The sequence below is a fragment of the Lichenostomus cassidix genome, chromosome 14 (assembly GCF_008360975.1).
Source record: "Lichenostomus cassidix isolate B80296 chromosome 14, HeHo_3.0, whole genome shotgun sequence".
Classification (NCBI taxonomy): Eukaryota; Metazoa; Chordata; class Aves; order Passeriformes; family Meliphagidae; genus Lichenostomus; species Lichenostomus cassidix.
Window position 1 is genome coordinate 6,653,212 of NC_139495.1, and position 10,516 is coordinate 6,663,727.

The following is a 10,516-nucleotide window of genomic DNA, read 5'->3' on the forward strand; positions in this document are numbered from 1 at the left end:
AGCATTCCCACAACACGTTAAGTGTCGTAACAATTTAAACCCTTCTGCCTACATAAATTATCCATATTGTTTCTGTCTGATATGCATATTCCATTAACACTCACATTGTAATTTACTATGACTGAACTTAGCAAGCCAGCTGGAAACAAACACCCTGAATCCTAGGTGAGCTCCCAGAGCCCCACAGTGGTGGGAGGAAAGGAAATGCTTTGCCCCTGACAGGAATGAAACACTCCCTGCTATACACTACACTGCCAGCTCCTTTAGCAGGAATCAGGGAAGGAAAAGTCCTTTTCTGCATCTTCCTTTGGGTACCTCATCCCTCAGATTTGAACTCCAGCCCATGAGGGAGGAACATGCTTTTCAGGCACTGGCATAGAGTAACACAAAAAGGTAGTAGTATCCAGTCTGTTTCCAGAGTTGTAACAAACTCTGCAGACAAAAGACTTGGGAATAAACAGTGTGACTTGTGACTCTTCATCCCATGCTCAGCCAAGCAGCCACATCATCTTCAAGAGAACAGTTTGTATGAGCAAACACTGCTTAGTGGGAACATAAATTGTAGACTTGGGCCCTAAAAAATCCATTATGCCCATAGGATAACACTATTATTTGAATTGAAAAGCAATTAATACTATACATACCTGAAGTCTGTAAAGACCTCACCTGGAAGTATGAAGTCTCCTAAACCCCCTTTCTGCACGGCATTTTAGCTGCATTCAAACGACACCTTCAGTGCCCACTTTTTTTCCCAGATGGTAAATTGTAACTGTAATTCTAAAGACACCTCCACGTGCTCAAACGAAAACATTTTTGCAGCTCTCAAAACCTGGTAACAACCTCCTCCCTCTCCTGAGTCCAATATCTAGGCTTCTGTTCCAAGTCCAGTTTTGTATTGCTGCAATAAAGTGAGGGAAACAGAGGGAAGGACAGCGACCAAGAGGAGGACAGCCAATGTGCGAGGACAGCGATCACACCTCGATACCCAGCACCGTAACCTAGTTCTAAATACCCAAGGTTATGAAATTCCCACAAAGCCCTTCAAGATAGTGCCGGTAGTACTTTATCAGAAAGATATTCCAACTAGCCTACTTTAAATTAATCTCACAATCTCTGGGCAATTTATGGTCCACAAACATTTACAGCTCCCCACAGCCTTCCTCAGCACCACTCTCCACGAAGGCCTTGTGAGTTAGTTCACAGAGGAAACATGACTGGGGGCACTGTTTTATGGGTGTGACTTTAAAATAAATAGAAAACTTCAGCGTGTAGCAGGAAGCTCAGGCGGTGCAATAAACGAGGATTCGAGAGAAAGATATTTTTGTCCATTTCTGAGGGGGTGTCAGGAATGGGGCTCTCCCCGCTCTGCTCTCCCTCATGAGGGGTTGCTGTGGAAGGAAGCAGGGAGATCACTACCATCGCCAGGGGTACACAAACTCATCCTAATTAATTCCTACGGAACCCTCACCTAATTACTGGGAGGAAAAGTTTACCTCCGACTTTGCGGGGTAGGCACAGAGCAGAGCTGCCTCCTGAAAGGACTCCACAGGGCCCGGGCTGCGCTGGGGCAGCGGGGCAGCGGGGCAGGGGCTCCCGGAGAGGGAAGCGGGGAGGAGAAGGAGGAGGATGGAGGAGAAGGAGGAGGTGGAGGCGGTGCTGGCAGGCGGGCGTGGCTCAGGTAGAGGCGGTGCGGAGGCTCCGGCCCGCCCTGCCCTGCCCGCCGAGCCGAGCGCGGAGCTGAGGGCCCAGCCCGGCCCAGCCCGGCCATCCCCGCCATCCCCGCCAGCCCAGCCAGTCCTGCCGCGTCGGGAGCCGCGGCCGCAGGTCCCGCCTCGCCCCGGCGGCGCTGCCCGGCTGGTTCCGCAAGTTTTTGACAGTTTGTTCGCGGCGCACGGCGAGCCGGGGCTGCCGCCGAGCTGCGCGGGGCTGGGGCCGGGGCGCTCCGCAGGACCGAGCTCTGCCCGCCGGCACCATGTCCCGGGACCCGGAGGAGGTGAACAAGCTGACGGAGAACACGTACAGAGTGAGTGCGGAGCGGGGAGGGGCAGCCCTGCCACCTTTGCCCCGCACCGGGGGCCGCGGGAGGCGCGGGGCAGCGAGCTCCTCACGCGGAAACGCAGCAAACTTTTCTTTTTTTCTCTTTTCTTTTTTTTCTTTTCTTTTTTTCTTTTTTTTTTTTGTCCCCTCTCTTTTCTTCTCCCTTCTTTTTTTCTCTTTGCGTTTCTGTTCTTCTTTTTTTTTTTCTTTTTTTTCTTTTTTTTTCCTTTTCCTGCTCTCCCCCTCCCGTCTCCCTGCCCGTGCCGCTCCCTCCCGCCCCGCCGTGTCCGGCTGCTCCCCATCCCAGCGGGGCTCTGCCGGCAGCCCGGGGACAAGGAGCCTTCCCGACCGGTTCCTCCCTCTCCAGCAAACAGCCAGCCCTCATTTCCCTCGGTGTGTTTGGGTGATAAGGTGGTTTGGAGATCCTCGTGGTTGTGGTCCTCTGCTTGAACCGTTTCTTCATACGGGCCAGACCCTAAAAATGGCTTAACGCTGAATTAAGTTGCTTGCCAGCGTCCCGAGCTGATAATCAGATTTATGATGGTGAACCCTAGCACAGCCCCAAAGCACCGACTGCTGTGGGTAGTTCGATTCATGTTGGTAGGCTTTTAAACTTTCCAAAACGCCTTGTTATTTGTAGAATTAAAAATATTTTGCTTTTGGGCACCAGACACTTGCTCTGAATTCTTTCTCCCTGTAAACACAGTCCTTCCAAAACACACCAGTTCTATTTGGGCAAAATTCCCTTAAGAATCATGCTTTAATTGGGTAATAAAGTAATCCATAGTTGGATCTGTAATCCTCATTCTGTACAGTGTGTTGTACCAGAGAAAGCACTCAAATTTGCATGATTGAATGCATTTGCAAATTTAACTTACAGCTGCACTGCAATTGCAGCTTTGAGCCCTAAGGAAAGCTTTCTGAGGGGATGTTCTGTTTTACTATTTACTAAATTTACTGGTTTATTATCAAATGTTTTCATATTTCTGAAGATGTTGTCATTAGAATTTAAAGGTTTCCAAAAACATTTGCTAGGAGTAAATTTTGCTGTTACTTTTGTTGTTCTTCAACACACTCAAGTCAACTTTACCCCTCCCTTTAAGTAGTCTAGTTATATTGGGGTCATGTTGTATTTGCTGTTTACTTTCTTTGGACTTAGATATCAAATGCATGCAAAACTACTGAAAAAAACGAGATTACCTGGCTGCAAATTTTGTCCTCTAGAACTAGAGCAGATAATCTTTAATAGTCTGGTGTTTTTTGGTATCAGTTACGTTTGTGGCAAGGCCATATGCAAATATAAATTCCCCTCTCACAAGAGCACCCTGTAAATACAGGCTCACAGAGGAGAAACCTGGGAAGTTGACTGTTCAGGGCTGTGCCAACAAAGGAATGCTCTACTCTGTCTATTGACTTTCAGAATGCAGTCAAAACAGTTTCACAGAGGATAGGGGAGAAGATCTCCTGTGTGTTTTAATTGATATAATTTAAAATAGGCTTTAATGGAATGACAGAAGTCTAAATAGCAAAATCTTCCCTGTTATTCAGTGCTTATTTCCTGGGAAAGTTTACCCTTTAGTTTTGTTTTTTAAACTAATTCAAAGGGATCCTTAAGACTGAAATACCCAGCAAAAACACAAATACAAAGTTAATGTTGGCAGTGTGATGAAATGTCTCCTCTGTAGGTATTTTGAGAGGTCTGGCATGTTGCATCACATAGCTCATACTCACAGGCCTGGAAACCCTCCTGCCCTGCCCTCATTAAAAATTGAAACTTTATCCAGATAAGGTATAAAGGCTGCTTCAGATAGAGAATGGATTCAGGGTCTACTTTAAAGCAGATATTTCTCTATCAAAGTTGAAATCTTGAAAGAAGTTGGTTACCCTTTAGGGGCAGAGAGTAGCAGCCTGTGTATTCAGCAGTGGCTGGGACTGTAATCACAGCTCCCCCATCTAAAACAAATGAACACCTCTTTGTGTGTGCTGCAGCCTGGGTGGAGAGTGTGCTCTCCTTTGTTCAGTACTGCTCATGGCACTTCTGCTCTTGCCTGTGCCATCCTAGCAATGCCCTGCCTGAAACACTGTGCTGGGATGGATAAAATCCTGAGCAGTGTTTGTGCTTCTTCTACCTGGAAGAAGAAAGGCTTGGTCTGAGGAAACCAATTCAGTGGGGTGCAGTGATGGCATCTGTGCTGCAGGACCAAAGACAGGATTTAGATTTCTCAAAAAAAAAAAATCAAGTTTTGGGTGACCTGGAAAAATAATAGAAAATTAAATTGAATACCTTGCTGGCCTGCTATTTTTGGGGGGAGGTTGTTGTGTGGGCTTTTTTCTTTCTTACAGTGCTAATCCACTGGATTTATTAAATACACAGTAACCTGTGTTACACAAAGCTTCAAAATATATTTACAGAAGTCATCAGGTGGCTGAGTAATGCCGTTTTATTTTTATCTTGTCCTTCCTTTCTGTTGGCAACAACATCAGAAAGTGAATACCTCAATGTTTTTTAGCTAACCTGACTAAATAAACATGATTCACGAATGTGTGTGCGCACACCAAAATCGGGGCTGACATTTACCCTTTATGTAAGACCTGAAGAATGGCTTTAACGCATGATAGGAATGGCACGTGCACAATGAAGCCCAAGGGTGTGGGAGCCTGTGACTAAAGAGGGCCACAGCCTCCCTTCTGCCAAGGACCTGGTGACAGCTTCCCTGGTATGACACTGCCCTGCCCTGGCAGCTCCCTGGGCATGTGGGGGACACTGTGGGACCCCTCACTCACAGATGGTCACTTGGTCACCACAGGAGAGTTGTGATGTGGTGTCACTGCAGCCTGTGCAGGTTTTCTGCTCTGAATGGGGGAAAGCTGCTTTGGCATCCGGCTGGATACACAGAGTGCAGGGGAAAGGGGACACAACAGGAAGGTGCTGACTTACAGACCTGTCCTTCTGCCTGGATGGGCCCTGGGCTGGGCAGGCAGCTCACAGGGTGTTCCTGTGCTCTGAGCTTTCCAGAGATCTTGATATGGTATGACTGGTGTTGCTAATCTTGGGTTTAAAAGATATATCTCTGTATTCAGGTGAATCTTACCCAGAAATTTTGATTATCAACTAAAGTAAAATTTAAAAGAACCCAAAACATCTCTCCCCCACAAAAGCCTTTGTTCTTTCCCAGAGGCACTGAGAATTATTTTGGTAGGCTATATTGTTTTATCATGGAAATATATCTGATAAATTCAGTTTATAGTCCTACATTCCATGTTTCTTTATTTTAAAAATACTTAAAATTATTTTAAACTACTGTATCAAAATTCAAATTCACCTGTGGTCCCAGCACAAGCTGCAGTCAGGCTGTTGCTTTACATCCCTACAATATAAATCTAACCTGGGGAAAGAGGAGCCTTTGGAAGTTTGTGTGTGTGTAAAATCCAGTTCCACCTTAGTACAAATTATCTCTTCTGCCCTTATTTAGAGTTATTTCTTCTTCAAGTCTATCGTTGGGCAAGTGTTCATAACCTGAAAAGGTTTGTATTTGAAACACACTGATGGATGATGTGTTAATGTTTCTCTTAAACAAGAAATGTTCCATCCAGACGACTAATAATTAGTCATGAGAATTAGTCTTTTTGAATAAACACTGGCATCTTGATTTTTTTCTTTTCCATTCTGTTAAACCTGTTTTAAAATAATATTAAGTGAACTTACAAATGAGATATCTTAACATGAGCTATGTTGAGGGCTCAACTGTGCCCTTCTAAAAACTGTATTACGGATTTCAGAAGCTAAAGCAGGTGATGAAATGCACTGATGTACAAAATGCTTCAACTACAGTAGAGTAGTATTATTTCCTTTTTGTACAGCTTCTGAATCTTCTCAAGGGGGTTCTCAGGCATACTGTGGCAACACTAAAGGCTTTTAAAAAGAGTTTACTCATTTTCAAATTGAGAAATAATAATTTAAACTAAATAACTAGTAGCTATACAAAGCTTAGCTATGAATAGCTATAGTGATGGTAATATGAGTGATGATAGATACCAAGATCTACTTTTCTCTGGTAGTTTTATAATTTCAGATTTCTACCCAAATACCTTGTTACTCACTCCTGCAAAAGTGCCTGCAGGATGTAAAGTTGAAACTGCAGGGAGTCTGTGCATTGTTTCGCTGTGTTCATACCTGCTGAGCTATTGTTCAGCGAGGTGTGTCTTTAAGTAAAGAGCAAAGCTGAGCATTTACAGGAAGGCACTTTTACAATGGCTGTCATTTGTTTTGAAGATTAGCGTTGTTTATGTGACCATCAGGAACTGCGGAAGATATAATACCTACACACAACAAGTGGAAATTCAGGGCTTCTTCCTCTTCAGCCATGCTGCCAGGCTGGGTAACTCACACTGGTTTCATGTGGTGAAAGGAACAGAGCAACTGCTATAACAAATTCTATGAGGATTTAGTGACTCAAACATCCAGAATAGGTTTCTCTTATGCTTTTTTCCTTGGAAGGTTGCTTTTGCCAACTCTAAAGGTCTCTGCATAAAAGATGTTTCCAGTTGTCTGTTTTGAAAATGTTTCCCTTTATTTCCATTCATCCTAAATAATAGAAGCTGTAGGATCTGATCATGTGCCTCCTCTTCTCGTTAATTATTCTGTTCATGAGAGGTAGTGTGTCACTAGAATATAGGACACACGATTGACAATTAGGAGGCCCTGTTTGTGTGCCTCACTGTACAGGCAAATGATGTGTTGTGAACCACTTTATCTCTCCCAAGCTCTTTCTCACTTTGTGATGTTTATTTGGATTAAGACAAAGGTTCTATCTCCACATCCTTGTACACCCTGGCAGATAAAAATACCGTGTTACTTTCTGAGATTTTTGGCAATTATAAATTAATGGTTCTCCTGATCAGAAAATTTCCTTTGTTCCTCTGTCCTCCTTTTTTAAGAAGTTTTGAGATCTGGCTTTATTGTATGACTTGAAATTTTGCACTGTTCAGTGCCACTCATTCCTGTGACCTTTTCCTTAGACTACAAGTAAGAGAAGCTATAAAACTGTAAGACATGGTAAGAAAAAGTAGCTGTACAAATTGATTTGAGTTGCTCTTGTCCCCTGTAACTTCTGAAGCTGAATAAAATACTACAGTAATTTTAATTGATCTGAAAGGTCTTGGCAATATCAAATCTGTACCTAATTCTGAAGAGGGAGTTTCCTCTGTGACAGTTTCCCTTTTTGATAAAGTGCTCTAGATACTTCTTCCTGGACAGTACTTCAGAGACAGCCAGTGATTACCTGTGGTTAGCTCTATAAAAAGACCACTAGAAGCATGGCCAGGTTTTCTGTTTGCTTTGAGAATCTAGTCTTCAGTAAGGAAAAATAACACATATTATGTTTTTTTTTCTAATATATGAAAGGGAAAAAATCTTAGAATTATTTCCTCAGTTCATCTTGGAGACCTGGCAAGGGGGTCAGGGAGAGTAAAATTTTTCTACCAAACAGAAACCCTTGACTGAAATGAGCCTTGCACAGTGCTGTGAGGATCAGCTAATACCCCTAAACCAAACTGTGTTAAACCAAGCAGATTCCAAAGGGGAATTTCCATTGCAAAGGTTTTTGCTGTTTCTTGGGCGTTCACGTCCAGGGATTGGTGCTGCTAACAATCAACCACTGTGGCAGTGCAAAGCCTGAAACACTTCCAGAGACTGCCTGGGCTGATGGAGAAAAGATCCAGTAGCTGTGCTCCTTCCAGCTGCTGCAGGCACTGAGCTGTAAATTGTTTCCTCACCTTTCCCAGCGGTTTTACCTGTAGGCTGAGCAGATGTGATGTACTGGAGCTCTTCCTCCGAGTTCCCTGTGTTCCAGTGGACCTGCTGTGTCTGCTGTACATGAGTACCTGCTATAGATCAAGAGATCTAGAGAAAATCAGGAACTGTGGGGCCTGGCTTCAGAGAGGGGAGCTGTTAAGGGTCGTTTTATTGGGGTTTGTTCACTTCCTCCTGAATGAAAACAACTGACACAGGTGCAGTCACTGGTTTTTGTGTGAAATCTGAATTAGAGGATGTCAAGAAAACTGGAATCTTACTCCTGGATGCTTAAGGCAGTCATTCCTAAAATCAGTACTTCAAAACCAGTAACTTCCATGCTACTGTTAGAATTTTTGGGTAGGTGGCAATAAGGGTTCACTCTGTAATGCTTTGGTTTGAGGAACAAGGTTAGCAGAGGCAGAATCTTTCAAGAAAATTTTTTTCAGTATAGAGTAGCAATTCAGGGTGGCATTGGGAGTCTTATCTGGCATAGACACACACCATCATGATACATCCTTCTTCTCCTCATATCCCTGAAAATACAGGACTCTTTATCCTAAAACAATCCCCTAATTCATCTTTTTATTATTTTCCTTGTGATTCACTGACTCCATGTAAGTCAACAGACATCCTCTTTAGTACACAGCTGGGAAGAAATGGCAAAAAGTTGAAATAGGAAGAAACAACTTGCTCCTTGGAACAAGTGTCTCACAGAGTGTCTCAGCAACGAGGAGAGCAACAGGCACAGCAGCAAATTAAAGAGCTGGGCAGGAGGAGGGATGTTCCCAGACACCAGAGCCTGAATATCCATCCTGTTAAGTTGTTAGAATAGCCCTTGGCATTGTTGGCCCAACCTGAAACACGCTTTCCCAAATGATTTCTGGATGTGGTTTGTGAGTTAACACAAATCAAGGGCCTGGGGACAATAGTTGGTTTGTTTGCAGTGATTGCATTTGGGTGGGTGAGAGTTTAATGGGACAGACCAGAAAACAATCCCAGTTGCATTTCATTTGTACACAAAGGCAGCGAGGCCAGGTATTGTTGTTCTGTGGCTGCTTTTGATGTAATTTATGCTATACTAGTTTTGGAATCTAATAGTTTTATATATTTTTTTAAATGTCTATATTTCTACTTGATGTGACTGTTAGAGTATTATTGGAGTTGATTCTTCACTTTTTATATTCAGCAGAATTCAGGTATAGTGCTGTGTTAGAAAAATAATAAAATTCTGTCTGCATAACCTTGCCTGAAAATCAGACAAACGTGATAGAATTACTGTTCTTTTTGGGTCCACCTGTGTACTAAACATAAATATTTTCATTCTGTTAGTGGAGCAACAGACAAAAGCTTGATACTATTTCACTTGTCTTGAGTCTTGTATTTCTTGTAAACAGAAAGCATCTGTTTTGAATTCCTTGAACTTGACAGCTCTGCTGTGTGAACAGTAGTGAGCTGTGTCGTAAAAGTATTGCCATCAAAACAGTAATAACAGAATGTTGTCTGCAGGTATCCCATGATCTTCTTTCCAGGACAATATAATTTTACAGAGCATTGTCATGGCTATAGCTTTGTGAGGAAGATTCTGGGGAAAGGAGGCCTAGAATCTGCAGTTGTAGAATTTGCTGGGTATGAGGGCAGTCATGCTTGGAGCTGCTGGGTTTCAGGTTCTGGTTGTTTCATCCAGTAATTGTATTTAACAACGAAAGCAGCTGCAGTGGATGTTTTTCCCCTTCTATTTAAATAAGGTCATCATTTTCATTTTCTTTCTGAAAGAACCATGGCTTTGCACAATTTTCAAACAAACAAACGAAAAAAAACTCAACAAAAACCCCAAAACTACTCATTTCCCTACATGCATCTGTAACACAGAAAACATGAAAAACTAGAATCAGAGATCTGGTGAATTTTTTCCTTTTTCATTTTCTAGCAGTTTTAAATTCAGAACTCAAATCTTGAACCATTGTCAAAAAGTTATCATTGTCTGAATTTATAAAACAATTAGTGGATAAAGGTTTTTCTGTCAGTCCAAAATCACCGTAAAAGATGGTTTTGTACAAACTTTGATTACACACTTGACATCCTTTTGTATTGAAAACAGCCAGATTCTTCTTTTACCCCTGTTGCAACAGTTTACCCTTTTTTTTCACATTTGTTGATCTTAAATGCTCAGTTTCTTTTCTCTTCCATCCTTTGCTCTTCTCCATCTCTCAAATTTTTCAATTTTCATCCATCCCTGGACTTCCCAGTAGTATGCTGTACATATGAAACTTAAAACTAGACCTGCATGACACTGAAATGAACAGTTATACCCACTGGGGAATTGCCTTGGTTATAACACAAATTTTGGTTTTCTTTCACTAGAATGTTATGGAACAGTTCAATCCCGGACTGAGGAATTTAATAAATCTGGGGAAGAATTATGAAAAAGCTGTTAATGGTAAGTTTTCTAGGTGCTACATTTAGAAATGTTTAATCTTCATTTAAATATACATATTGGATATGAGGGGTGTGTATAAACTTAATTCCCCAGTTGAACTTTGGATGTGTGCAAAAAAAACCCCAGCTAACAAGCACAAATACACAAATATATGTACAGTCTCTCCAGTCTTTTGGGATTTTTCCACTGTCCTGGAGAAGTTGCATCACAAACACTTAGGCACAGAGCTCCTGCAAAATAAACTCAAA

The 10,516-nt window shown here is 42.5% G+C and overlaps 1 protein-coding gene across 2 annotated transcripts in view; it reads left to right on the top strand.

Annotated features, from left to right (window-relative positions):
• The first annotated feature begins 1,832 nt into the window (after nt 1-1,832).
• BAIAP2L1 (BAR/IMD domain containing adaptor protein 2 like 1) overlaps nt 1,833-10,516 on the top strand; it is a 32,541-nt gene continuing 23,857 nt past the window's right edge. For both annotated transcript variants that reach the window (XM_085074642.1, XM_085074643.1), the window contains exons 1-2: nt 1,833-2,023; nt 10,193-10,268. In XM_085074642.1, the coding sequence (XP_084930768.1) occupies nt 1,973-2,023; nt 10,193-10,268 (127 nt within the window). In that variant the 5' untranslated portion in view covers nt 1,833-1,972. The remainder of the gene's footprint in view (nt 2,024-10,192; nt 10,269-10,516) is intronic.